Source organism: Ochotona princeps, chromosome 29 (genome assembly GCF_030435755.1).
Source record: "Ochotona princeps isolate mOchPri1 chromosome 29, mOchPri1.hap1, whole genome shotgun sequence".
NCBI lineage: Eukaryota > Metazoa > Chordata > Mammalia > Lagomorpha > Ochotonidae > Ochotona > Ochotona princeps.
In genome coordinates, this window is record NC_080860.1 from 18,815,156 (window position 1) to 18,842,948 (window position 27,793).

The 27,793-nt window shown below is 56.9% G+C and overlaps 1 protein-coding gene across 2 annotated transcripts; it reads left to right on the forward strand.

The window, feature by feature from the left end:
* The first annotated feature begins 2,346 nt into the window (after window positions 1-2,346).
* Window positions 2,347-26,409, forward strand: PPM1F (protein phosphatase, Mg2+/Mn2+ dependent 1F). Of its 2 annotated transcripts, none has more exons than XM_058656503.1 (8): window positions 2,347-2,460; window positions 8,454-8,736; window positions 13,103-13,257; window positions 17,492-17,694; window positions 18,501-18,689; window positions 20,330-20,473; window positions 24,263-24,356; window positions 24,848-26,409. In XM_058656503.1, the coding sequence occupies exons 2-8, from the start codon at window positions 8,531-8,533 to the stop codon at window positions 25,189-25,191; spliced, it is 1,335 nt and encodes a 444-aa protein (XP_058512486.1). In that variant the 5' UTR covers window positions 2,347-2,460; window positions 8,454-8,530; the 3' UTR covers window positions 25,192-26,409. The 2 variants fall into 2 exon arrangements, with proteins under 2 accessions (XP_058512486.1, XP_058512487.1); XM_058656504.1 differs by having other exon boundaries at window positions 2,367-2,436.
* The last annotated feature ends 1,384 nt before the right edge of the window (window positions 26,410-27,793 follow it).

The window sequence follows — 27,793 nt, forward strand, 5'->3', positions numbered from 1 at the left end:
CGGGTGCTCCCCTCAGTCCCTGACCCTCCCAAGGCCCTAAGGAACTAGCCTCAGGGTTCCCTGGAACACTGTGGAAACCATGCCAGAAGATGAGAAAAAACACAGAGTGAACAGAAATTATATATGAGCTGCCACTTAGTGCTGGCCGCCCTGAGGGCCAGCTCACCAGGAAGCTGACCTGAGAGGGCATGCTCAGGCTGTCGGTTGGGTGGGGTCCTGGGCCCCAGGTGTGTCTGCTGGTCACCATGCGTGACCTGGTGCCTTGTCCTTCACAGGGAGGTAACTGGGGTGAGTTTGAACTCTAAGGCAAAGAGAACATCCCCTTGGTTTTCATCCCGGCTGCCCCCTCCTGAGCTGGATTCCATGTGGAGACCCCAGCCATGAGCCAGGCTGAGGGCGACGGGTGCCGTGATCCTACCACTGCCCCTCGTGTGTGTATCTCCTGTATGGTTTTGGCTTCTACGCTGGGCCCATACACCTTCCAGGAGCTTCCAGGCCCCCCATCACTGCCACCCTAGCCTGGGGAGCCATGGAGGCCAGTGCTGTTCTCGCCAATGTCCCTTCTGGCCAGCTGCCGTGAGGGAGGCAGATCTCTGCATGTGGCTCCCAGAGTTGACCCTAATGGCCCGTTCACCTGAATCGACAGGACACAGACCACTGCCTTTTTTTTTTAAAAAAGATTTTATTATTATTGGAAAGCCGGATATACAGAGAGAAGGAGAGACAGAGAGGAAGATCTTCCGTCCGATGATTCACTCCCCAAGTGAGCCGCAACGGGCCGGTGCTGTGCCGATCTGATGCTGGGAGCCAGGAACCTCTTCCGGGTCTCCCATGCGGGTGCAGTGTCCCAATGCATTGGGCCGTCCTGGACTGCTTTCCCAGGCCACAAGCAGGGAGCTGGATGGGAAGTGGAGCTGCCGGGATAAGAACCGGCGCCCATATGGGATCCCGGGGTGTTCAAGGCGAGGACTTTAGCCGCTAGGCCACGCTGCCGGGCCCATAGACCACTGCCTTGACCCCATGCCTGCCAGCACGTGCTGACAGAGATCACGGGGCTCTGCACTGTAGCACCCCTGTAAGGCTGTGGCACAGGGAGGAGGGGCTGGAAGAGGAAGGCACCACCCATCTGTGGCCATTGCCAAGAGAGGTTGGGGGTTGGGGCAGGCCATCAGAACGGGACCACTGGAATGGGGGGGGGCAGGCTGCCTGGCCTAGGGAGAGGCAGAGGAGGGAGAGTTCAGGAGCCTACGGGGGTGAGGGAGGGGACAGTGAGGGCTTACCCTCCTTCAGAGGCCTGGAGCTGAGGCGTGATGGAATGCGGACAATGTAGCAGAAGCCACGTGGTGGTCAGAGTCCTGAGGGGCAAGCTTTCTCCAGGCCACCGCCTCCTGCCTGCTCAGCTCTCCAACCTGCACCCCACTCGAGGATGGTGACTGTAGGCCTGCTGGAGGAAATGAAGGAGCATGTTCTGGGGTCTTAGGTTGCAAGAAATAGTTTTTTTTTTTTTAAGATTTATTCATTTTATTACAGACAGATATACACAGAGGAGGAGAGACAGAGAGGAAGAACTTCCGTCCAATGATTCACTCCCCAAGTGAGCCTCAACGGCCGGTGCGCGCCGATCCGAAGCCGGGAACCTGGAACCTCTTCCGGGTCTCCCACGCGGGTGCAGGGTCCCAATGCATTGGGCCGTCCTCGACTGCTTTCCCAGGCCACAAGCAGGGAGCTGGATGGGAAGTGGAGCTGCCGGGATTAGAACTGGCGCCCATATGGGATCCCGGGACTTTCAAGGCGAGGACTTTAGCCGCTAGGCCATGCTGCTGGGCCCGCAAGAAATAGTTTTTAACCTTGCTCTTGCAGGCTGTAGGAAGAGGGAGTCCCAGAGTGGGGAGAGGCAGTTCAGACAGCCCAAACCCCTAGTTTGCAAAGCAGAGTCGCAAGAGCCCTCAGTTCCTGGTCAGGGCTTGGCCATGCTGGCCTGGAAGCTGGAACACGGGGTCTTGACAAGCTGGGGATGGGGTGTCCTCCGGCACCTACAGAAGAATGTCCCCTGCGGATTCCTAGCCTCCGGCTTGGCTTGGCTGATGCGTGGTTCCGGGCAGCTTGGGCTGGGATCTTGGCTCTCCCACTCAGCAAGGAGAGCCAAGGATCGCTTTCCTTCACTTGCAGCCGCCCTGGAGCCATTGCCTGCCTGCCTGCCTGCCTGCCTGCCTGCCTGCCTGCCTGCCTGCCTGCCTGCCTGCCTGCCTGCCTGCCTGCCTGCCTGCCTGCCTGCCTGCCTGCCTGCCGGGCCGGGAACTCAAACCCCAGGGCGAGTCCGCCAGGGGGCGGCAGAGGCCCCGGGGGCCCGACTGCGCCTGCGCGGCGCCCGTGGCGGCCGGGGACGGGAAGTGGGCAGGGCCGGCGGGGCGCGGGGCGCCGAGTGCGGAGCTGCAGGTGAGGCCCGCGGGGGACGCGGAGGTGAGGAGGCCGGGGGCGGGGGTGTGCGGAGTGCGGGGCCGGAGCGTGCGAGGCGGAGCTGGGGCTGAGGGAAGCGGAACGGAGCGTCTGTGGAGGCCGTGACTGGGGGGCCCCCGAGGCGCGGGGCGTGGCGCGGGGGGCTGAGGAGCGGGACGCGGGGCGGCCGCTCGGAGCTGGGCGTGGGGGGCTGCTGGGGAGCGGCGCGTGCACGACTGGGATCGGCTGTTTGCGGGGAGGGGGGGTGTGGCCGGCCGAGGCAGCGGTGGGGTGCAGGAACCGAGGGGGTCGTGAGGCTGAACGGGGGACGCTGAGGGAGTGAAGTGACCCCCCCATCCCTCCCCACACACACCTCCAGGAGCGTGTGCCCAGGCCTTAACAGATCCCCTTGCACCTTTGCGGGTGGGTGTGTGTGTGTGTGCATGGGGTCCCCCACTGCGTCGCCGCCTCCCCCGCCCCCACCCGCTGTATTTAAGCTGTTTTAGTTGCAGCCGGAGCTCGGGCTGCACCTGCTGTAAGGCGGACTGGGTAAACAGTGCCTGGGGCACTTGGGTACACAGAGCCTGAAGCTTGCTCGGAAGCAGGGGCCTGCACCTTCCCCCTGCAGCTCTGTGCCAGGGGGGCGATCCGTGGCCCCGGGGACCAGCAGGGGGAGCAGAAAGGAAGAGGGGCAGGACTTCCCTGTAGCTGCCCGGAAAATCCCGCCGGCAGGGAGCTGGCCAGCGCCCAGGCCCTGTCCAGCTCTCTTTGTGGCCTTTTCTTCCATATTCCTGTCCATCCATCCAGCTCCACTCTCTTTTGTCTAAGCTGGGTCCGAGTGGCCAAAGGCAAAGGGTGTGTGTATGTGTGTGTGTCGGGGGCGCTCAGAAGACACCCCCTACCCTGCCCGGGTTTGAGACCCTTTTTGCCATTTTCTCGCCTCTTCCCCGCAGCCCCACCCCAGGGAGTGGGGGTGGTGGCTACTGCTTTGAGGCAGCTTGAAAATCCCTTTAGGCGAGGGCTTCATGCCCCGCCCCCCATCACCCTGAGTCTCAGCTAGCCCCTCTCCCCCCACCGTGAGCTGCCTGGGGGCAGGGGGCTCCTGACCCACCTGGGGAGTCCAGTTTAGGGTGCGATTAGTTTCTAGAGCGATTAGTTTTTGCCAGTTCTGAAAGAAATAATACTATGTATATATAGGGAAAGAGCTAGGCTGCTCCCTCTTTTTCGTAAATGAAGAGATTCCCCACAAGGGGGAAAATCATCTCAACAGGAGCCACTTGACTTTTGTAACAATGATGCCATTTCCTTGCGGAGGATGGCTTCTTAACCCAGGATCCAGCTGAAGCAAAACTCAGGAAGGCTTTTGAGCCGGCCACAGGGAAAAAGGCATTGCACACACGTGGAAGAAAAATAATTAAAAAAAAATTTTTTTTTTAGAGTTGTATCAAGGGCAGGAAACGAGAGGTGAGGAAGTTTCAGGAGAATCTTAAAATGGGCAGCGAGGGTGGGGGTAGGCCTGGGCTGAGGGGTTTGAGACTGCTGCCCAGGGCTTAGCTGCCTCCTGATGCCAACCTGGGCAGAAGGGTGAGGGTGTGGGGGCAGTCGCCCATGTGAGAGGCCTGGTCTAAGAACAGGCTAAGGTCCTTGTTCCCAAAGCTGGGGGAAGTGAAGCGGGATGGTAGCTTGCTTTCTCTGTTCTCTCCAAGATGTAAATTTAAAGAAAAAAAAAATCAATGAACTTTTTTAGGATTCTTTTTTTTTTAAGTTTATTAAAGTTAGAGTTGCATAGAAAGAGAGATGGAGGGGCATCTTTCATCTGCTGGTTCACTCCCCAAATAGTTCCAGATGGCTGGAGCTGAGCCAGCTGGAGCTGGGAGCCAGGTGGCCCATGTGTGTGCAGGGACCATCCTCAACTGCTTTCCCAGGCACATTAGCAGGGAGCTGGATTGGAAATGGGACAACTGGGGCTAGAATTGGTGCCCGTATGGGATGCCAGCACTGCAGGTGGCACCTTGACGCACTAGACCACAACACCAGCATCCCATAAGTATATTTTAAAAAATGACCAGCCATGGTGCTCCAGGCTAATCCTGTGTCCTGTGGCACCTGAATCCAACATGGGGCTGATTTATATTCTCCTTACCATCCACCTCACTGCTTATGGCCTGGCAAAGCAGCAAGGCTGGCTTACATGTTTGGGGCCCTGCCCCCACGTGAAAGACTCAGAGGAGGTGCCTGGCTCCTGGCTTTGGATCAACTCAGCTCTGGTCATGGCGGTTATTTGGGAAGTGAACCAGCAGATGGAAGACCTCCTCTTTCTCCTGTCTGTAAAATCTGCCTTCCAAATTTAAAAAAAATCAGCAGATCTCAGGGTGAGGTGGTGAGCAGAGGCTTTGGAGGCACAAGAAGTCAGGGAGGGTCCGTACGTACTGGGGCCACAGGCTGTGGGCCAGGGGCAGGAAACACTTGTTGGTGAAAGTCCGGGTTGCCTAATGTGAGCTGCCACTGGGCACGGGCCCTTGGCTGAGCCCTGCGTTTGAAATGTGGGGGGAAGGTTTAGAAGAGGGCGTGGAGAACAAGGAGGCAGCTGGACTCTCTGAACCAAAGCAGCCTCTACCCCTCCTACCCCCTGCTCCCCACCTCACCACTGACTTTTGCCTTTCCTTCTAGGTAATCCATGTCACACTGTGGTCAGATTCAGGCACTTCCTGAAAGAGACCAAGGCAAGAAAGGTCCCAGGGGAGGAAGGCTATGGCCGGGGTTCCCCTGCCCCTGAGAGCTGGCCTGCACAGCCCTGAGAAGTAGCCAGGCTGGTTCATGCTTGCCCCACCCCCTTCGCAACTTCTTGTGCAGGCTTCTAGCAGGGGTGTCTTCACTTCAGCTGCATCAGCCCTGGCTACAGGCTGGGGGGTGTGAGGAGTGCCCTGGGCACCCGAAACAGCATCCCAAGGAGGCCTGGAGCAGAGGTGCCTGCCTTCCCGGATGCCTGACGGGCAGGCATCATCTGCCAGCTAGGGTCCAGAATGGGGCTTGGCACCGGAACATGGAGTATCCTCTAAGGAAGTGGGGAGCTGGTTGGTAGCGGGTGTGCTTTCCTTTTGGGTCCTCATCAAATGCACACACGTTAGCACGGCCCAAGGTAGCAGTGCCCCAGGTGACGGGGAACCAAGGCCCGGCCTCGTGCTTCCTGGAAGGGTAGCTCGGTCGGTGCTAGCTCTCCTGTGTTCTGCCTCAGCAGGCCAGAGCAGCTCTATAGGCACGGGAGGGACTTGGCTGTGGGCTCTGCTCCCAGCCCTGCCCCAGCACACTGGGAGAATTTTCTGGGGCCCCTGTTGTTATTGCTGAGTCTGCACAGCCTGCCCTGCTTTCTCGCTCACCATCCCCCAGCTCCCACCTCCAGCTGGCTGTCACCTCACCCGGCCACAGGGTCTTAGCTTTGTGCTTAGAAGGCCGCTGCCCTCCCCACTTCCACACTTAGTTTTCTGGCTGGCCATCTCCTACACAAACCCAGCTTTCCTCCGTTGGATTCGCTTGTGAGTAGATGTGGAGGGTGGCAGCGGGGTCTGTCTTTATAGCCTTGTCCTTCAAAGTGCTCCAGTTTCCTTCTTTTAAAAAATAGGGCCCAGCACAGTGGCCTAGCAGCTAAAGTCCTCGCCTTGCGCACACCGGGATCCCTTATGGGCGCCGGTTCTAATCCTGGCAGGCCCGCTTCCCATCCAGCTCTCTGCTTGTGGCCGGGGAAAGTAGTCAAGGACAGCCCAGAGCCTTGGGATCCTGCATCCATGTGGAAGACCTGGAAGAAGTTCCTGGCTCCTGGCTTTGGATCGGTGCAGCTCCGGCCATTGCAGTCACTTGGGGAGTGAATCGTCAGACAGAAGATCTTCCTCTCTGTCTCTCTTTCTTTCTGTATATCTGACTTTGCAATAAAAATAAATCTTTAAAAAATTTATATATATATATATATATATATATATATATATATATATATATATATGAAAGTCAGAGTTACAGAGGAAACAGAGACCATCCCTCCACTGGTTCACTCTCCAAGAGGGCCACAACAACCAGGGCTGGACCAGGCGGAAGCCACGAGCTTCAGCTGCTCTCCCACAGGGGTGGCAAGGACCCAAGCCCTTGTGCCATCTTCCTGCTGTTTACCCCAGGTGCATTAGCAAGCTGGGAGCTGGATCAGAAGTGGACCGTCCAAGACTCAAACTGGCACCTATATGGAATGCTGGCAGCACAGAGGTTTTACTTGCCATGCTACTGCCAGCCCCAAGTTGCCCATATTTCTGTGTTATTTGTATGCTGAAATAAACATTGGGTTCTTGTTGCTAAAAGAAGAGAGAGGTTTTGTGGATTTTATTTATTTATTTTTTTCTACTTATGCCTTGTGCCCCATTCCTGTCACAGGTGAAACATCTGATTTGGCGGGGGGACCTTCCCCTCCGTGCCTCTTGGGCTTTCATCCAGAAGAGTTTTCCTCAGTGAATAGCCCTGGACAAGCTCAGACCCCCAGCCCCCGCCAGCAGCCCTCCACCAGCCCTCCCTCAGCCTTCCACCCCGCTGGGTTTGGAGGCCCAGCCTGGAGCTCCTCAACCTGGTGATGCTGGAAGCTTCTTAGGTGTGCTTTTGCCCTCTCTGCGCAGGGATCTGCACCCAGAAGGATCCAGGAAGGGAACAGGCTGCTGGTGCTGCTGTTCCCCACATTCTGCCACCTAGAATTTGGGGTGTTCCCCGCAGCCTCCCATCCAGCGGTCACTTTGTCAGGGGGTGGTGAGTAGGTGGGGTGCTTTCCAGAGCCCAGTGGGGATCGCAACTGTAGCAGGGTCTGGTGGGGAGTAGGTGGCTACACTCCTGCCCACAGAGCGCCTGCAGGGAGAAACAAAGGCAAGAGCTGAGCCCATCATAGCCCATGTGTGTACGGTGAGAAGTGGGTAGCCTGAGGCAGGTCATGGAGGTGGGAGAAAGGCCCAGACGTTTGGGGGTGGGGTGCTGTGTTGTGACTAAGGAGATTACTGACCAGGGCACCTGGGAGGCGGGCAGGCTTAAAGGCCCTCAGGCCCCGTGTAGCTGCTGGCGTGTCCCGGGGTGGGTGAGGAGTGGGGGTGAACCCAGGCTCTAGACCCTCCCCCTGGTCCCACACATCTTCCATCCTGAGACACCCTCTACTGCCTGCCAGGTGAAGGCCATGCCACACCAAGCCTCAGGGTTCTTAGTTCATCCTCATCACGAGGGGCCTAACAATAGTGAGTTTTCCCAAAAGGAGGGAAATCTGGCTGCTAGGCCCTGGAGTCTGCAGCCACAGCAGCCATAGCTGGACCTCTTGTGGGTACTGCCAAGCTGAGCGGTGGGGGGCTGTGGGCAGGTTGGAGGGAGCATGAGCCACTCTAAGCTCACAGACTCCAGCCACTGCTGCAGAACACACAGGCATCTGTCTGCCCCTGGTCAACCCTGGGTCTGGGGCCTCTGCAGAACTGCTGCCTGCTCCCACTCTGGTCTGTCCACAGAACACCCTCCGCAGACCTTCTGGGCGGGGGGCGGCAGCCTTTCCCTCCCAGAACCCTAGCACTGTCACCCCAGCAGATGTTGCTCCTCCCCTCTGGTCATGACTCCCAGGCCCTCAGGTCTGCTGGCATTGCTTCGTCACCTTGCAAACCCTCCTTGGCTGCCAGGGTCCCGGAATCAGGTTGGCTGCTTTCCCTCTGCGCCATGTCCCTTGCCGCCTGCCTCTGGCTATACTGTGCGGCATTGTCAGGAAACACTCCTCTTTTGTTTCTCTTTTGGGGTGTCTTCACTGCGTGTGCCCTGTGTAGCCGCATCTCTGGGCACCCATGTATCAGCACTGGGACCCAGGCCAGCACATACCAGTCTCTGGGCATCGCTCTGCTTCCTTGTGCCCCTCACCTCTGACTGGGCGGGCCAGGGGCACCTGATTGTCATGCCAGGCTTGCAGGGGAGAAGGCACCAAACATCTGCATCCTGTGACCTCACTGGCCTCCACTGTGTCTCCACAGAGCCAAGACTGACTGGAGGGGAGATCCTCTGGCCCCAGGCCCTGGCTGCAAGCCCCGTAGCCCGGGATGCTCTGGCCATGGCCTCTGGAGCCCCGCAGAGAAGCAGTCCGCTGGCCTGCAGCACAGAGGAGATCCCCGGCTTCCTGGACCAGCTCCTTCGTGACTTCCCCACCCCGTTGAGCCCCGAGAGCCCTTTGCCATGGAAGGTCCCGGGGACGACGCTGAGCCAGGAGGAGGTGGAGGGTGAGCTGGCGGAGCTGGCGCTGAGCTTTCTAGTCAGCAGGTAGGCTCTGGGTAACGTGCAGGGTGTTATATCTACTCCCACACACATCCAGCCCTGTCCATGGCGACCACACCCAGATCCCTGGGGTGGCACCAAAGGGACAGCCCTGCCTTGTAATCCCCCACCCTCTTGGTCTATGAGGGCTGGAACCGTGGCTAGTACTGATCCTTATAATAACTTTATACAGATACCATGCTTGTCATCTATATGCCTAGGTAAGGGGTAGCTTGTAAGTTAAACACAGTAAGAGCTAAGCAAGAACCAATACCGGGGCCCAGCACAGTAGCCTAGTGGCTGAAATCCTTGCCTTGCAGCACTGGGATCCCATATGAGTGGTGGTTTGTGTCCTGGTGGCCCCGCTTCCCATCAGACTCCCTGCTGATAGCCTGGAAAAGCAGTCGAGAATGGCCCGAAAACTTTGGATCCCATACCTGTGTGGGAGACCGGAAGAAGCTCCTGGCTCCTCATCAACTTAGCTCCGGCCGTTGCAGCCACTTGGGAAGTGAACCAGTGGGTGGAAAATCTGTCTCTCCTTCTCTCTGTAAATTTGACTTTCCAATAAAAATAAGTCTTTAAAGAACTAGCACCAGAACTATTAAGAGAACAATAGAAGAGTCCACCAGAAAGCAAAAATGATGGTCACTGTGAACAGGGGCTGTGATAGCACAGCAGCTGATTGGATTGCTGAAATCAGACTTTAACGACTGATAGACCGGGCCAGGGGACAGATTCCACACATCCAGGGAATAGCAGAACAGGGTAACATGATTTTTTAAAAGACTATTTTATTTTTATTGGAGAGGCAGATTTACAGAGAGAAGGAGAGACATAAAGATCTTTCGTTGGTTGATTCACTCCCAAAGAGGCTGCAACGGCTGGAGCTGAGCTGATCCAAAACTAGGAGCCAGGAACTTCTGCCGGGTCTCCCACACGGGTGCAGGGTCCCAAGGCTTTGGGCCATCCTCGACTGCTTTCCCAGGCCACAAGCAGGGAGCTGGATGGGAAGTGGAGCAGTTGGGACACGAACTGGCGCCCATATGGGAACTTGGTTGCTTGGTTGCTAATGCCTGTTGAGCCAATGTACTGACCCCCAGGGCAGCATGGTTTGTAGCCAGGGCTGACCACAAGAAGTGAAACCTCAGGTAATGCTGCGGGCTTGCTTTCTGAGGTGCCACCCAGTGGGGACCGAAAACAACCGAAATGTGTCCCCTCACAGTCAGGAAGCTGTGTCGTCTGGTCTCTGGAGGGAAGGCCGTGGGGACGCCCCATCTCAGGGCTTGCCCTAGCAGTTGGCCTGGGTGTCTGAGCATTCCTTGGCTCCCACCTCACAGGCTGCCTGCATGCCAGGCCCCTAGTCTGTCTGAGTCACTGCTGCTCCCCTACTGAGGATGCCTGGAGGAGCCGACCCGCTGCAGGAGGGATGACCTCATCACACCATAGCTGCTTAGGCCGGCAAAGACTAGTTCCCACATGGACCACATCCTGAGCCCCCGCTGGCTTCACACTTGAACTCTGTCATGGGGAGAGGATCTTTTGTTTTTTTGTTGTTTTTTTTTTTTTTCCTTCAAAGATATTGAACTTGAAAAACAGAATTACAGAGAGAGGAAAGACAGAGAATCTTTGATTCACTAGTTCACTCCCCAGTTGGCTGCGATGGCCAGAGCTGAGCTGATCTGAAACTAGGAGCTTCTTTTAGGTCTCTCAGGTGGGTCCCAAGGCTTCAGCCCATGCCTCACTGCTTTCCCAGGTGCATTAGCTGGGAAGTGGATCGAAAGAAGGAGGCTGGCATGGCAGACAGTGGCTTAAGTTACTGCGTCCCAGAGCCAGCCCGTTGGTGGTTTGTGTCATGTCCATAGGTCCCACCATCGAACACGGCTTTCCCTGTGATTGTATGTACGTGGTGTTCATTCCCATTGTTAATCTAGACTCCTGTCCCTGAGACCATGCTGTGGGACGTCCTCTGCTTGTGTTTCAGAGCCCCAACCAGCTTATCACCCCTTTAGCTCCAGGATCCACAGGATAGGGGCGGGACCCTCGAAGGAGGGGCTGCAGGGTCCAGGAAAGGGATACGGGTGGCTCGCGGCCATCCATTGTCTGGGTCCCACTGGCCGGAAGCTGCCGCCCTGCCCCCAACAGCAGCCATGCCAACAGGAAGCTGACACATGACCTCAGCAGGACCCAGGGCTCAGGCCCCTTCCTCCCCCAGTGGTTGGGCAGAGCGACTCATCTCTGAAGTTGGAGTGGTGGGTTTTTCCAAGGCAGTTCCAGAAGCTTCTCCAGTGAGTCACCCTCTGCTGCTTCTGAACTAAATTAAAAACAAACAAAAAATCGAGAATTCATCCTGGTAGATTGCTGAGACCAGCAGTGGAGGCCTCAGGCCCAGCCCCCCAAAGGGGTGTGACCCATGGGCCTGCCAGTTATCCGACGGTGAAAGCTGAGTGCCAGCTCAGTGGGGTCAGCCAGCCACCCACAAGCTTGCCACTCCCATCCTTAGGGACAGGCACAGAGGGGCCACAGATGGACATCCTGCAACTTCCAGGGGCCCTGGCGTGAAGGCCAGATCCGGGGGTCTGGTGTATGTAGCAGAGGCCTTTGGGGCCCCAGGAGGAACTATCCACCTGCCCAGAGAGCCAAGGAATGCTTCCCCTGGAGTGGCAGCCTAGGGAGGGTGGTTCCTCAGGGTGTGGGGCCAGGGCCCATTTGCCACACGATGGATACCATCCCTGGATACTGTCCCACTGCCCTCCTCTACCCAGCAGGCTCCCCTCTCGCCTCACCCAAACCCATCTCCCCCAGCACCCGCCCCCCGCCTGCAGAGACCGGTGACCAAGGCTGTGCAGTCCTGCCCCTGCCTTCAGCCCGCTGCATCCTCTCCCCTCTTTATCTTCCCCTGTGATTTTTTTTTTCCCAGGCGGCTCATCAAGGTGGCACTTGAGCAGAAATGGGTCTTCAGGGCTAACCCTCCCCTGCAGAGGCCGACTTCGGGGTCATACCCTTTAGCCACTCCCTAGCCTTCCTCTTCTCCAGCCCACAGTTTGGCCACCTGCCAGGTGACCTGACTCCAATGGTACCTGGTACTCACCCTGGTACTCATCCCCTCTCTAGTTCTCCAGTTCTGCTGTGTTCTGCCAGGTTTACTTGTGGCACAGCATCCCCTTATTGCAGATTCTTGGGTGCTGCCCTGCCCTGCCCCAGTCAGCCTCCTCCAATATTGCTCTGCTCCTCCTGTCTGTCACTGCACCCCCCCTTGCCTGCCTGGCCGCCCCCCCCCTGGACTGTGGTCCCCTCCGGGATTGACCTTCTGCCCGCCTGTCATGCCTGTGTCCAAGAGGTGTGAGAACTCAGTGGCCCCATGAGCTGTACACAGCCACACCCCCTACAAATTAAGCACAGCTCTTATGTATAAGGTTGATGTGTCAGGGAGAGAGATGCCTTCCATCGCTGGTTCAATCCCCAAATGCCCGTGGCAGTCGAGAGTTGGGCCTGATAAACCAGGAGCTCAAACTCCATGTGTTGTTGGGGCATCATCTGCTGCCTCCCTTGCGGAATCAGAAGCGGGGGAGCTGGTTCCCACTACGCACCCCAACTTGAGACGTGGGTATTTCAAGCAGTGGCTTCATGTGCTGTATGTACCACTGTGCCTCCCCAACTCGAGTTTAGTTTTTGTTCTTCCAAGGTGCAGCCCAGGTCCCACACCCCCTGAGGGCAGCTGGAGACAGGCAGGCAAGATACAGGAACGTCCTGTCATACCATTCTGGAGACTAACCCAGGGCCACAGGACCAGGCTGTCTGCTGATCTGTTGACAAACTGCCCTGGGCCTGCAGCCCCATCCCAGGATCTCAGCTTCCGTCCCCACAGCCTCTTCCCTGTGTATGTGTGTCCACTTTTCCTGTGAGCTCATTCATCTCATTGAAATACCCCTCTCCACCCTACTCCAGCATGACATCATCCAAGTGAATTCTGCCTACAAGGATCCCACCCAGAGGCACCGAGAGTTAGGCCTTTCGCTGAGGATTTCTGGGCTGGGGTCCCTTTGGTGCACCCCCTCCCCACACTTCCTTGGCATAGGGAGACCCGCGTGCAGCCTCAGCTTGGTGGTTAGGAAGGTTGGTGCCCAGCCACCACCAGGGCAAGGCCACAGCTCATGTGGCTACAGCGCCTCCTCCCCCAGCAGCCTCTGGCGTGTCGTGTGAATATCTCCCTGCAATGCCCCAAGGATAGAGGGCTGTCCTACTTGTAGTGGACCCCTCAGCAGGGCATAGGAAGCCACAGCCCCTGTGGAGAAGACTCAAGGCTAGCAGGGAGGGGGTGTGCTTTGGTGGGGAACGGGGCCCCTGGCCTCACTGCTCATTTTCCACCCCCCAGGAATGCTCCACTGTCACTTGCTGCATCCCTGACCCACGAGGCGCTTGCCCAGTTTCTTCAGACAGACCTTTCTGAATTTCAGAAGTTGCCCAGAAAGCAAGAGGAAGAGGAGGAGGAGGAGGAGGAAGAAGAGCAGGAGAAGGCTCCTGTGACCTGTAAGTTTTATTTCCTCTCAGGTGACCCCATTGAAGGCTGCTTAGAAGGGGCCAGAGGAGTTGGCAGCAGAGCACTGGACCCCCACAGGGTACTGCAGGTGCTGTGGGGAAGGGGAGAGCCACAGGCCTCCAGAGCCATCCGCAGACACCAAGGCAGCTTTTATTCTGCGTGCCTTTGTTTTCCTAGTAATTCCTCTTCACTGTCTGTCACCTAAGGATTGATTCCTATTGGACCAAAATGGACAGGGAGAGTGGCAGACAGCAGAGCCCAGGCCCACCCAGCTGGAAATTTCTCTCTCTGGACAAAACCTCTCTGGACAAGTGGGCATCTTGGCCAATTTTCCCTTCAACGGCTTCATTCCCTGAAATTAGCAGGTGTATTTGATGGGACAAGGTGAGGGAAAGAAAAGGCTCCACGGAGCTTCCAACGTTAGTGAGTGCTGGGCCCTTCCCTTCCTCCGTCCCAGCGGTTGTCCTGTGTCAGGCAGCCATTGTTCCCGGCAGAGCCAGTCTGGTTTCCTGCCGATGGCAGCTGCTGCCGTTCCCAGGGTCACACAAAAGGAGACCTCCCACTTCCCACTGCTCCCAGCCTGGCAGGGCTGGCTGGTGTGCAGCGACACCTGCTGGTGGGGACGGAGAAAGTGCCAGCCTGGCACCAGAGCAACCCTGCAGGCCTGGGAAGAAAGGAAGGAAGGGCCTGAGAGATGTTTGCACAAAGGCCTGGGCTAGTGGCCTACATGGATCACGTCCCCCCTGCTGTGGGAACAGAACGCAGAAAAATAGGTAAGGGGATGAAGTTTCCGGTCTCCGAAGCCATTCTTGCCCAAACCACATCGGACGGGCACTGTGAGAGTTGCTGCCAGAGGGCAGAGATATGGCTGCAGCCTCTGGGTGGCCAGCTGCCAGCACCTCCCGAGTGATAGTTATCGTCACGGAGTTCCAGGAGTCCGCAGCCAGAACTGCATGGGGAGCCTGCGGCCTGTTCAGGTCAAAACACGCCGCCAATGGAAAATAGCAGCACAGCCTCGGGCCAGGGAGCAGGCTGGGGCGCCTCCCTGCATTCTTGGGGCCAGCGGGCGAAGGGGTGGGGGATAGGGCGAGGATGGGCAGAGCAAGGAAGGTGCCCGTGTTTGTGAAGGTTGGTGGGAAACCTGGGTCCAGTACCCACACAGCCACCTGTTCAGAGCTGGCCCCTTCCACGTCAGCCTCAGGCCCCCTCTGTAATCCCAGCCCGCCAGCTCTGAGGCCCTTTCTGTGACCTCAGCTGTCTAGCGCCAGGCCTGCCCGTCCCCCAGTTCTGGCCAAACGCCGGCCTGGATCCCTGTGCTGGGTGTGGCGGCAGTAGCCTCGTCGATGCCTGTACCCTTTCCTGGACTCCGGTTCCCCAAGGCCTCTGTGCTTCCAGACCCGTGCCAGCTCATGCCTCTGTCTTCCACTCTGGCCTTGGACTGTCTCCCTTGGTGTCACAGCCACCAGCCCTAGGCAGGATCTCTTCCTTCTCTCATATCCCCTGTCGCTTGGTGTGACCCGTGAGCCCGAGAATCTGCCGGGTGTAGTTGCTTACTCTTGAGTGCCACTCCTAGGTGAGCAGCCCAGGCCTGCCCGCACTCAGACCAGCAGGAGTCCCAAGAGGGCTCTGTGTGTGGCAGTGGAGTCCTTGAAGGCAGCGTCCCGGAGATGTCCTTTGAGCCTGCCCCCCCCCCTTTTTTTTTTAAGATTTACTCATTTGAAAGGCAGAGTTACAGAGAGCTAAGACAAGACTAGAACCGAGATCTTCACATCATCAGGATACAGAGATGTTCCCTCAGCACAGGCACGCCCTGCGTTCCCCTCCTGCTACCACCTCAGTACTCCTCACCCCACCCCACCCCTTACACTTTTTTGTAACCATTGGTAGCTGCCAGTCCTCTCCATTGCCAGAATTGTGTCACTTCAAAAATGTATACAAGGGCCCGGCACGGTGGCCTAGCGGCTAAAGTCCTCGCCTTAAATGCGCCAAGATCTCATATGGGTGCCGGTTCTAATCCTGGCAGCTCCACTTCCCATCCAGCTCCCTGCTTGTGCCCTGGGAAAGCAGTCGAGGACGGCCCAAAGCCTTGGGACCCTGCACCCATATTGGGAGACCTGGAGGAGGTTCCTGGCTCCTGGCTTCAGATCGGCACAGCTCTGGCTGTTGTGGTCACTTGGGGTGTCTCTCCTCTCTGTATATCTGACTTTGCAATGAAAAATTTAAAAAATGTATACTAATGGAATCACACCTTTTGGAGATTATTTTTTTTTCATGGTTAATTTTTTTTAAGATTTATTTATTTTTGTTCAAAAGCCAGATTTACAAAGAGGAGGAGAGACAGAAAGGAAGATCTTCTTCTTTTTTTTTTTTTTAAAGATTTATTCATTTTATTACAGCCAGATATACACAGAGGAGGAGAGACAGAGAGGAAGATCTTCCATCCGATGATTCACTCCCCAAGTGAGCCGCAATGGGCCGGTGCGCGCCAATCCGATGCCGGGAACCTAGAACCTCTTCCGGGTCTCCCACGCGGGTGCAGGGTCCCAAGGCATTGGGCCGTCCTCAACTGCTTTCCCAGGCCACAAGCAGGGAGGTGGATGGGAAGTGGAGCTGCCGGGATTAGAACCGGCTCCCATATGGGATCCCGGGGCTTTCAGGGCGAGGACTTTAGCCGCTAGGCCACGCCGCCGGGCCCAAGGAAGATCTTCTGTCTGATGATTCACTCCCCAAGTGAGCTGCAATGGCCGGTGCTGCGCTGATCTGAAGCAGGGAACCAGAAACCTCTTATTGGTCTTGCATGCGGGTGCAGGGTCCCAAGGCTTTGGGCCGTCCTCAACTGCTTTTCCAGGACACAAGCAGAGAGCTGGGTGGGAGGTGGAGCAGGTGGGGCAAAAACCAGTGCCCATATAGGCGCATGCAAGATGAGGACTTTATCCACTAGGTTATTGTGCCGGGCCCCTTTTGCAGATTTTTAAGTCTTTGTGTTATTATTATTGTTATTATTATTTATATGATAGAGCAAAAGGTAGACCATAAAGATCTCCCCATCCATTGGTTTCACCCCTAAAATAACCTGTAACAGCCAAGGCAGCTCCAGGAGCCCAGGGCTGTGCCATGTTGGGTGGCAGGACTCAGTGCTTCGAGTTATTACCTGCTGACCCGTGGGGGTGCTCATGAGCAGACACTTGGAGCAGAGGAGCTGGGACTCAAACCCGGGAATTGTGATACCAACATCCCAAGAAGCGTCTGTTCTTTGCAGTCAACCTCCAGCCCAGTGGGACTGGTTTGGTTGCTCAGCCTGAGGCTTTGGAAATGGACAGTGGCTGTTCATCCCTGGTTGGTGTTCAGAGCACAGGTGCGCTGCAGTGAGCTGAGTGGTTCACTAGTTGATGGAGGTCTGGGCTGATTGTAGATTTCGGCTGCTACAGCAGAGGCTGCTGAGAACAGCCGTGTCCGTATGTGTGGTATTCTTTGTTTTTGTATGAGCAGATCCATCATTTCTGGGATTAGGACCCATTTGTGTGGTTGTTGGCTGACCCAGCAGAGGTTGCAAACTTCAGCTGTGAAAGCAATTTAAAAAAAAAAAGATGTATCTATTTTTATCGGAAAGGCAGATTTGCAGAGAGAGGAGGAGAGATCTTCCATCTGCTGGCTCACTACCTATGTGGCCGCAACAACCGGAGCTCAGCAGCTGCTTCTGGGTCTCCTAACATGGGTGTAGGGTCCCAAGGCTCTGGGCCACCCTCAACTGCTTTCCCAGGCCACAAGCAGGGAGCTGGATGGGAAGTGGAGCTGCCAGGATATGAACCAGCATCCATACGTGATCCCGGCACATGCAAGGAGAAGAATTTAGCCACTAGGCTATTGTACCAGGCCTGAAAGTAAAATTTTTTAATAGCAGCTTAGTTCTTTGTTGAGAAAATGATGATCATTAGTGATTCATCTTTGGATGAGCAGTTGTAAAGGATCCTGGGATTTGCTGTTAAATTTCCTTTGTAGATAATTTTGTGGGATGTGTCTCCCATGAGTGAACTCACTCAGTTATAGGAAAGGAGATTGGGCGATAACTTGGCCAGTCAAATATTTCTGGTTATTGACGGCATGCTGTCAGGTGTGGTTGGCCAGGACAGGTAATTGGCAGAGGGGCTAATGCTGGGCACAGTGGGCAGGATGCCCAGTGACTTGGTGGCTACTTCCCCTAACAGTTCCTCCATCACCCAACAGTGCTAGATGCCAAAGGGCTGGCCCGAAGCTTCTTCAACACGCTCTGGGCAGTCTGCAGCCAGTGGCAGAAGCAGGTGCCACCAACTGCCCGGCTGCCACAGCGTCAATGGCTGGTCTCCATCCACGCCATCCGTAATACTCGCCGCAAGATGGAGGACCGGCACGTGTCCCTTCCTGCCTTCAACCAGCTCTTTGGTTTATCGGTGAGTACTCCACTGGCTGGGGGCCAGGGCCGCTGACCACAGCTAGGACAGGAAGAGGGCTTGACCTTCGCTGTCGAGCACCTCCCGGTGCCTGTGGGCCCCAGGCAGCTACCTGCTACCAGCTTACCTTCCTCACAAAAGAATGAGGAAAGGTTACGGTTGAGACCCCAGGCACCACAGTCCTGCAAGCTCCAATTGCTAAATCCTGCTCGGCCTCCAGAACTTGGGGCCACTTGGGGCCACTTGGGGCCTCTCACACCTTGTTATGTGGCTCAGTGTGGGTGGGCCAAGGCTCCTGAGGATTGGCCTTCTAATATCCATCCTCTTAGGTGTCCTCTACCCTGGGGCAAAGGCCGACTGATTCCTCTGACGTAAAGCTGTGTCTCCTGGTGTTGTGAAAGTGTGCCTGAGACTGGGTGATGGATGTGTGACAGGCGGATTTCTCCCAGTGCTGGCAGCTGGGTGCCTGTGACAAGGGATGACATCTCGTGGGGGTCACAAGGCTGACCCATGGCAAGAGCAATAAAGCTGCCAGAGAGAAAGCTCTAGAGCAAAACCACTTCCTCTGACCCATCATTCCCCAAATGGGCCCCTGAAGATCCTTCTTCCATATGACCTTAACCTTGGGGCTTATGTTGTGAATTCCAGCTGACAAACACCCAGAGCCCAGCATCATCACCTTCCCAGCCAACAGCTGCTGGCTGGAGAACAGGACAAGGTGGGGAGGTGGGGGAGGCAGCCAGCCAGCTCCTGACAATGCAAGGCTAGCAGCAGGCCCATGATTCCCGCTGGATTTCCCCCACCAGAATACTGTGGAGCGTGCCTACTTCGCCGTGTTTGATGGACATGGTGGCGTGGATGCTGCGAGGTACGCTGCCGTCCACGTGCACGCCAATGCTGCCCGCCGCCAGGAGCTGTCCACAGACCCAGCCAGAGCCTTGCGGGAAGCCTTCCGCTGCACCGATGAGATGTTTCTCTGGAAAGCTAAGCGAGAGGTGAGAATCTGGAGCAGATGCTGGGCACAGCTGGAGGAGGGTCCAGCCTCCACAGAGGTGGGCAGTGGTGCCAGAAATGGCTGTTTCACACGGGGGCTCCTCACCCCTGCCCGGAGTGCTGGGGCCACCTAGGGAAGGGCAGCTTCGCGGACAGAGGTCCCCAGCACCGTGTCTTGGTGAGGACTGAGAAGAAAGGGTGGCAGGCGGACACAGGCCTTGGTGGAAGAAGAGTTTGCTGCTGACAGTTCCCTGAGGCTAGGGCACACGGAGGCCACCAAGGACAGCACCCAGGGCAGTGAGGCAGGCACAGGCCACAGAGCTGGCGCCATGACTTCTGGAAAGGCCACAAGCAGGTGAACCCCAACCCACTCCACAGTGGGCGGGTTCAAGAGCCTCAGTGGGCCCTGAGCCACAGGTGCAGTGAAACCTTGGCCTAACTGTTAAGGATAGAGGGATGTCCAAGGCTTGAGCTCCATGCGGCTCGCCAGCTGCCCCAGGAAAGGCCCACCCATGGGTGGCATTGGCCCTCGACCTGGGAGACCAGCAAGGACCTGCAAGGCCAGAAGCTGTCAAAGCAAGAACAGCTGCAGGACAATTTGAAAAATAAAAAACATCACTGACATGATCACCCACCTCCCCTTGCTCTTCTGGGCACAGTCTCCACAGGGTGCCCTTCACCCAAGGCTCCCGGCAGCCCTGGGAGGTGACCAGTCAGCACTGGACATTCCGCACATTGGGGAACTGGGGTTCAGCTCGCAGGTGAGGAGAAGCCCTCGCAGAGACATGGTACCGTTACCTCCCCTGGGCACAGAGCATTATGGGAATCTGCAGAGGTGGCCTCCACATCTGGTCAGGAAGCTGTCCGTCCAGCAGCTGGAGCTGATGCCCCTCCCCGCCGGGCCCCTGTATTACCCAGAGACATGAAAAAGGCTCTTGGGCTCAGGGCTGCCCCTGGGGGTTAGAGAGAGGATTCTTTGAAGTAGGTGTACAACTGAGTTTATCCCTTTCCTTACAGCTTTTTCTTCCCTTTAATTAGTCATTTATTTGAAAGAGCATAGAGAAGAGCTAGATCAGAAGTAGAGCAGCCCAGGTTTTGAACTGGCACCCATACAAGTTGCTGTCATCTCTGGCAGAGGCTCAATGTGCTACACCACAATGCTGTCTCCTCTGGAGTTTTTTTATTTAAGATTTCATTGTATTTGAAAGAATTATGAAGAGAGGGAGAGAGAGATCTTCCATCTGCTGGTTCACTTCCCAAAATGGCCACAATGGTTCAGGCTAAAGTCAGGAGCCAGGAGCTTCTTCTGGATCTCCCATGTGAGTGCAAGGATCCATGGACTTGAACCATTCCTCTGCTGTTGTCAGGCACATTAGCAGGGAGCTGAATTGGAAGTAAGGCAGCTGGGACTCAAACTGGTACCCCTGTGGTGGTGGCTTAACCCTCTCTGCCACAGTGCCCGTCCCCTTGCAGGGTGTGACGCAAAGGGGCTCCTGCAGGTGCACCCCTTCACACCGCATTACTTTGACGTATGTTCCTCTGCCCGACCCATATGCCACACGTGTCCTGGCAGCCCTGTCCTGCCTGAGGTCTTCGTCTGGTGTGCGGGGCTGCCTCACACCACATGGTCCTTTCTCTGCAGCGGCTACAGAGCGGCTCCACAGGCGTGTGCGCACTCATCGCGGGCACGACGCTGCATGTGGCCTGGCTTGGGGACTCCCAGGTGCTCCTGGTGCAGCAAGGGCAAGTGGTGAAGCTGATGGAGCCACATAAGCCCGAGCGAGAGGTAAGCTTGTGATCTCCCAGGCCCAAGAACACCGTGTATCATGGTGATGCAGGCCCGAGCTGGGTGGGAGAGGGGAGGAGAAGCAGGGAGAGCTGGGTGCTCTGCCCTGACAGGTGGCTGAAACACTGATGGAGGACACACACACACGCACACACACGGAGTGGCTCATCTGAGCGTGGACGGACACATACACGGAGTGGCTGATCTGAGCGTGGGTCGTGGCAGAGCTGCAGCCACACGGGGTCTGGAGGAGCCTGTCTTGGTGCAGCAGAGGCCACTCTGGGACTGTGAGGTCACACCTGTGTTTGCACCTCAGGTTCCTCACCTAGATATGAGGACGGCGTTCCTGCTCGGGCCACCTTGGTCCAGTCTGCTGTGTCTGCTCCAGGATCAAGAGGGGCCCTGTTCCAAATCCTGATGGAGTCCTGTGTGCTGGCACTATGGCCAAGAGCAGAGACTGGGGGCCTCGCCACCCACACCCTTGCAAGCTCTAGGTCTCTGGCCCATCAAACGGGGCCCACAAGGTTGGGGTAAGGTTGGGAGAACCCTGTGCTTGTGGAATGCTGAGGTCGGTGCCTGCGCAAGAGAGGCACATGCGAGTGTTGTGTTTCAGTGGCCCACGCTGGTACAGAGGCTGCACTCTGCCCCTGCCAGCCCCTCTTCCAGGCTCTGCTGGCCCCATCAGCCCTTCTGTCCCTTGCCCTGGGATACTGAGCACAGCCAGGTAGCCTCCCCGAGAGAGGAAAGTGAGGCCCAAGCAAAGACTCCCCCACAGGCACAGGCCCTGCCACATCTGTTCTGACAGCTTCAGTGGGGTCTGTGTTGCCCTGTGTCTCATGGCAGCTGGGGGGTGCAGCACGCACTTGGGGACAGGGTACTGTGCTGAGCCAGCCAGGTCCTAAATTAGGACACCCCCCACCCCCGCCTCCCAACAATTCTCAGTTCTCAGCATGTGGAAGAGCAAGGTGACTAGTGGGTTGTAGGGCGTGGGAGGTGTACTAGAGAGGCTATGGCAGACAAGGATAGATGGGAATGAGGCCCAGAGCCCACTCCAGAAGGCAGGAATGAGCTCAGCAGGCCAGGGCAGGGGGCAAGCATGGAGACTGAGGTAAGAGGACAGATTGAACAAGCCCTGACCTTCTGCCCCCATGGCAGGAGGAACTAGAGCTGCCTTGGACCAGGAGGACCTCCCCTAAGAAAGCTCTAGAAGCTTCTGAAAGGATTTCCTAGAAGGCTGGGTGCTAAAAAGTAGGCAGGGAGGGGAGGGACCAGTAAAGTTCCTCAATCCCAGAGTGACTGAAGTCAGGGCTGTCCACCGAGGCAGTCTGGCCATGTGGGAGGCAGTGCTGGTATTGTCCCCTGAAGCTGGTGCTGAGGGGTGGGTGAAGCTGGACAGAGCAGGGCAGGACACTGGCAGTGGCTAATCTGGGAGAAACTCTTGCAGGTAGGTGAGGACGATGAAGGGGTAGGTGTAAAGGAGACAGGAAGTGACACACCAATCATGGCGATGGGATGAGGCTGCAGTCGTCCGAGACTGTGGCTGAGCCCCGTCCCCATGGCTGTCAGCAGTGGGTCTAGGGGCTTTGAGAAGGGCAGCTCTGCAACTTATCCGGTGGCCCTCTGAGGGAGACCCCACGCTTCCCAGGGCAAGAGTTGATGTGAGAGACAGATGGAGACAGGTTCATCATGATGACTCACAGGGCCCAGTGAAGCCCGTAGAAGACTCCTTGAGGAGGTTGGGGTTACTCCCAGTGAAGTCCTTCATTGGTCTGCTGGCCTCCAGTGTCTGCCCCTGTGTGTGTGGACATGCTTGAGTGTGAGCATGTGTGTGCAATGTGTATGACCATGCCTAAGTGTGAGCCCGTGTGCGCAGTGTGTGTGAACATGCTGAGGGCGAGTACATGTATGCAGAATGTGTGGACATGCCCGCGTGTGAGCATGCGTATGTAAACATGTCTGAGTGTGAGTACGTGTGTGATGTGTGTCTGTGCAGGGAAGCATACACGCAGGAGGCTCAGCTGAGGGCCCTGGCAGCGCCCAGCATCTCCAGGACAGCCTGGTCGCTGGAGCACCGGAATCCTCACACCTGGCTGCTGTCGCTCCTAAGAACACTGGGCCGTGGGCGAAACTGGGGGGTGGGGTTCCCCAGACAGGTGACCTGGGGTGGGTGAAGAAGCGGGGTACAGCACCCCCAGTTCTCCAGGCACAGGTTCCCATGCAGCGAGCTATAGGACCAGATAGGTTTCTTTTTTGTTTTCTTTCTTTCTTTCCTTTTTTTTTAATTTACAAATTTATTATTTCTCTTAAAAAACAGAGACAGAGGGTGGTGGGAAAAGGGAGAGATATTCCCTCTGTTCTCCCACTTGGGTGTCAGGGCCAAAGGACCTGGCTCATCTGTTGCCTCCCGGGGTGTATGAGTGAGGAGCTGGATCAGGAGCTGAGTAGCAGGGACTCGGGCCAGTGTGCTGATACAAGGAACCAGCCTGGCAGGCAGTGGCTTAACCTACCATGCCACAATGTTGGCCTCCATAAAGACCACACATGTCCTGCATTTTTTTTTTATTGGAAAATCAGATTTATAGAGAGACGTTCACTCCTCAGGTGGCTACAGTGGCCAGAGGTGAGCTGATCAGGAGCCAGGAGCTCCTTCTGGGTCTCCCATGTGGGTACAGGGTTCCAAGTGTTTGGGCCGTTCTCGACTGCTTTCCCAGGCCACAAGCAGGGAACTGGATGGGAAGTGAGGCTCCTGGGACAATAACTGGCACCCATATGGGATCTCAGTGCATGGCAACTTTAGCCACTAGGTTACCATGCCAGGCCCCCAGTAACTTTTTAAAAGATATACAGAGAGAGGTCTTCCATTATTGTATCCCCCAGATGGCCACAACAGCTGGTACTGAGCCAAATCCAGGAGCGTCTGGGTCTCCCATATGTGTGCAGGGTCCCAAGGCTTTGGGCCGTCCTCTACTGCTTTCCCAGGCCATAAGCAGGAAGCTGGATGGGAAGTGGATCAGCAGGAGCTTAAACTGGTAGAGGTGGAGGATTAGTCTATTGAGCCGTGCCACTGGCCTCTGTCCTAGTAACTTTCTTTTTTCTTTTCTTTTAAGATTTATTTTTATTGGAAAGGCAGATTGTACAGACAAGGAGATACAGAGAGAAAGATCTTTCATCTGCTGGTTTACTCCCCTAGTGGCTGCAGTGGTTGGAGCTGAGCCAACTACAGTCAGGAGCCAGGAGCTTCTTCGGGGTCTCTCATGCAGGTGCAGGGTCCCAAGGCTTTGGGCCGTGCTCGACTGCCTTTTCAGACCACAAGCAGGGAGCTGGATGGGAAGTGGAGCAGCTGGAACACAATCCAGCACCCATGTGAGATCCTGGCACATGCAAGACGAGGACTTGAGTCACTAAGTTACTGCACCCACCCCCATCCCAGTAACTTTCAGGGTAGGGGCTGGCCTTCCCGAGAGTGACAAGAGAGCCACAGAGCCCCCCACCTGAGTGCATGGCTCCCCTCCTTCTGCTTAGGGACCCACGCTTCACCTGGTAGTCCTAGGCCATCCACTGAGGCTCACACCACATTTTCTTTGGCCACGCCTACAACACCTGACCAGACACTTGGATTATTCCCATCCTCTCGCCTTGTGGGATGAGACCTGATTCTGGTGCGTCTCGGAATCTGCTGGTGTTGAAGCTCTGTGGCTTGAAACCCAGTCCAGCAGCCAGCGCAGCCTCTCCATTGTCAGGCTTCCCTGGCCTTTGACCCTGGTCCTCTCCCCTTACCCCCCGCCACAGGACGAGAGGACACGCATCGAAGCGCTGGGTGGCTTCGTGTCACACATGGACTGCTGGAGAGTCAATGGGACTCTGGCTGTCTCCAGAGCTATCGGTGAGCGGGGTACAGGATGGCCAGGGGTCGGGTGAGGGCGACCTCAGACCTCGGGTGAGTGGTGCAGAGCAGTGCGGAGGTGGGGTGTGCAGAATGTCAGAAAGGGCTCCTTCACTGTTCCGTTTTCCTGACACCACTGGGTCTCAGCCTAAAAGCTCAGCACCTGTATCCTTCCCCTCTTCAAGGGGTCCCAAGCTGTTCCTTCCCTGGGACATGGGCCACCTGCATCCCACCCTCCTGAGATGCCCCGTATTCCTTGGCCAGTGCTATACCTGCCCCAAAACCCCTTTTGCTGCAGCCACCTACCACCACTGCCATTGCAACGGCTGCAGCAGGGCAGGGAGGTAGGCAGGGCCAGCACGGAACACTTGGGCAGAAGGGAGTGGCATCAGGGATGGTGACCGCGAGGGAGGCCCTGGGCCCAGGCAGGTGGGGCGGAAACAATGGACTGCCCAGCCCTCTGACAGGCGGCCCTTGTGTCCCATGCCCAGGGGATGTCTTCCAGAAGCCCTATGTGTCTGGAGAGGCAGACGCAGCCTCCCGGGAGCTGACGGGCTCCGAGGACTACCTGGTGCTCGCCTGCGATGGCTTCTTCGACGTCGTGCCCCACCAGGAAGTCGCTGGCCTCGTCCAGAGCCACTTGGTCAGGCAACAGGGCAGCGGGCTGCATGTGGCCGAGGAGCTGGTAGCTGCTGCCCGGGATCGGGGCTCCCATGACAACATCACGGTCATGGTGGTCTTCCTCAGGGACCCCCTTAAGCTGCTGGAGGGTGTGGCCGCTCAGGCAGACGGAAGCCAGGACTCACCCGAGCCCAGCACACTACAGAGAAGCTAGGTGATGTGTGCCCCCACCCCGCTGGCCCGCCACCCTCCCCGACCCTTGTGATTGTCCCCCGCCCCCACCCCAGAGGCCTTAGGAACCCACAGGTGGCATTGAACAGGAGCTGCCCGCCTGCAGTGTTCTTCCCACCCCCTGCACTTGGGATTTTTGCTTCAGCCTGTGCTGGTGGCAGGCAGTTGGAGGCAGCCCAGGAAGCTGACCACCTCCGCGGGCCCAGCTCCCCCAGGTGGGACTAGAGGCCATGCCTAGGCAGTTGGCAGCAGCCAGACCACAGGTGGGTGTGGCACTGGAACCCTAGGGTCAGGCTGGAGTGGGGGTGGAGGGATGCGGGACTGTGGCTACTGCTGGGGAGGGGCTCGTCTGAGCTGTGCCAGCGGGTCCTGGGTGGCCATGCCAGCTCCCCCAAGAGGGGAGAACAGCGAGCAGCTTCCAGTGGAGAGAAGGCGTGCTGGGTGGAGCTGCAGTGGCCAAGCCACCTGCTTGCTCCACAGCCGCCCATGAGGTGCCAGGCCTTCCTGGGGAGCATGAAGCTGGAAACCTACAAAGATATTATGTCTTTGGTTTGGGTTTCTTTTTTTTTTTCTCTCTCTCTTCCCCTCTCCAGGGAAGCATCTCATTTAGAAGCAGTATTTCAGATTTCATCCATATTTTCTCAGTGCCAACGTTACCCTGTTGTGTCATATAATTTAAGCAGAGTTTTTAGCTTTTATTTTTATTCCTTAGAAAACTGAAGTATGGACTTTAAAAAAAAATGTTTTCGGCAGTATTATTGAATGGTTCAGGATTGACACAGACTTTTTCCAGGTGGTGTTAACAAGCCACTCAAGTGCCTTACACAGCCTCAAGGGGACTGGCACAGCTGCCGCTGTGGGCACAGTCCCTTCTGCAGCAGGATTTGTGTCAATAGGGGGGCCTGGTTTGGGCTAGAGACCTTTCTGGAAGAGGTGTCTCTTTGTCAGGAGCCTTGTGAAGAGGAGTGACAGGCACCATGAGGCCATGGCCTCTGCTCACCCATCCAGGGGACCCGGCTGCTGTGAGTCAGGAGGGTCCCAGAGTGGCTTGTGTGTTTGTAGTCCCGCTGGCATCATTAATTCAAGAAGCCCTGGCAAGCCCAGCAGCAGCCTGCCTCAGTTGGTCAGGAAGTGTCAAGGGGACAGATGATACTCCTGCTCCTCCCCCTGGTAGCTGGCAGAGGCCACCCCTGCCCTTCCCTGCCCTTCCCTGCCCTGCCGCCTTGGGAGCCTGCTGTCCCTGTGGTTCACAAGTGACAGTCCTCAGATGCCTGGGAGCTCACAGGCACTGCAAGTGGCAATGCCGAACAGGTGGGCTTGGGAGAAGGCAGAGTTAAGGAGCAGGGCCTTGAGTGGCATAACTGGTAAGAGAGGCAGGCAGTGCAGGGAAGGTGTGACCCGAGGCCCCCTAGAAGCCAGCAGGAAGCACCTGCAGGCAGTGAGTTCACACAAGGGCAGGGGTTTAGGAGCCCAGCCCTCCCTGCAGGGTCAAAGCTGCCAATGTGATGTTCACCCCAGTCCCCACAGCAGGGATGGGGAGGTGCAGGCTGGTGCCCAGTGCTTGGCTCCAGGTGGAAAGTATCTTCCATTCAAAAGACGGTTGGCCACCCATGATGACCAACCTGAAGACCCTGCTGCCTTCTGGGAGCCAGGGCAGGAGGAGACACAGACTCCCCGCTCGCTTGCCACGCCTACCCGGGCCCTCCCTCGGGGCATGGCCTTGCCAGAGAAGGAGCTGTGGGATCCTGTTTTTCCTTTTGCTAATAACCTTTTCCTGTTTGATGCTGTCAGGAGTTTGGGTCACTGGGACTGGATTTGAACCTTCCTGGGCTTTGCCAGGAAAATTGCCAGTGACCTCGCTCCCCACAGCCAGCTGGCCAGCCTCTGTGACAAAGCCGGAAAGCTTCTCGCCCCCCAGCCAGGGATGCTGCTCTGGAATATTCTGAATCCCTTCTCAAACTGGCTCATTTGAGAGCTGAGCGAGTTTTCTCGTTGGGTCTCAGTTTTCCTTTGGTGAGGCCTGCAGCGGTTGGAGTGGGAATAGTACCTGCGGCACCCCCAGATCTGCTGGGATTCAGGAGTTACAGAGGGAGCATTCCCTGTGAGCCAGGCACTGTCAGAGGGGGGAGAGGGCGGTGCCAGTGTGGCGGGCCCTCCCCCCTCCCCACCACCCAGGCTTATGAAGTATTAATGTCTACTGTGAAAATGAAGTGAGTTGGAAGAGAACAGAGCCGCAGGTTGCAGGCGCCCTCTGTGGCACACAGAAGCCGGAGCAGTCAAGCCCTGCCATTGCTGGTACCCCAGCTGCAGGCCCCAGACCTCTAGAACAGCCCCAGGGAGGGCAAGATGGGGTCAGCCTCACACCAGGAATCCCAGAGTCAGACCTGGCCCTCAGGACCCAGGGTAGGAAGTGGAAGTCTCAAGGGGGGAGAGGAGGAAGGACAAGGTCTGGGACAAGGCCAGCAGGGTGTGAGGCCCCCTGGGAGTGATGCCTGCCAAGCCCCTGCCCTTGTTTCCTCCTGCCTCCCCTCCCCCATTTACAGTGTGCCCCGGCTACCTCAGCAGTGTTCTCAGCGCCGACAGGA

Coding starts and splice junctions, on each gene's coding strand:
- PPM1F (XM_058656503.1), top strand. CDS start 8,531: ATGGCCTCTGGAGCCCCGCAGAGAAGCAGTCCGCTGGCCTGCAGCACA. Junction 8,737..13,102: donor CTGAGCTTTCTAGTCAGCAG/GTAGGCTCTGGG, acceptor TCCACCCCCCAG/GAATGCTCCACTGTCACTTG. Junction 24,357..24,847: donor GGCTGTCTCCAGAGCTATCG/GTGAGCGGGGTA, acceptor TCCCATGCCCAG/GGGATGTCTTCCAGAAGCCC.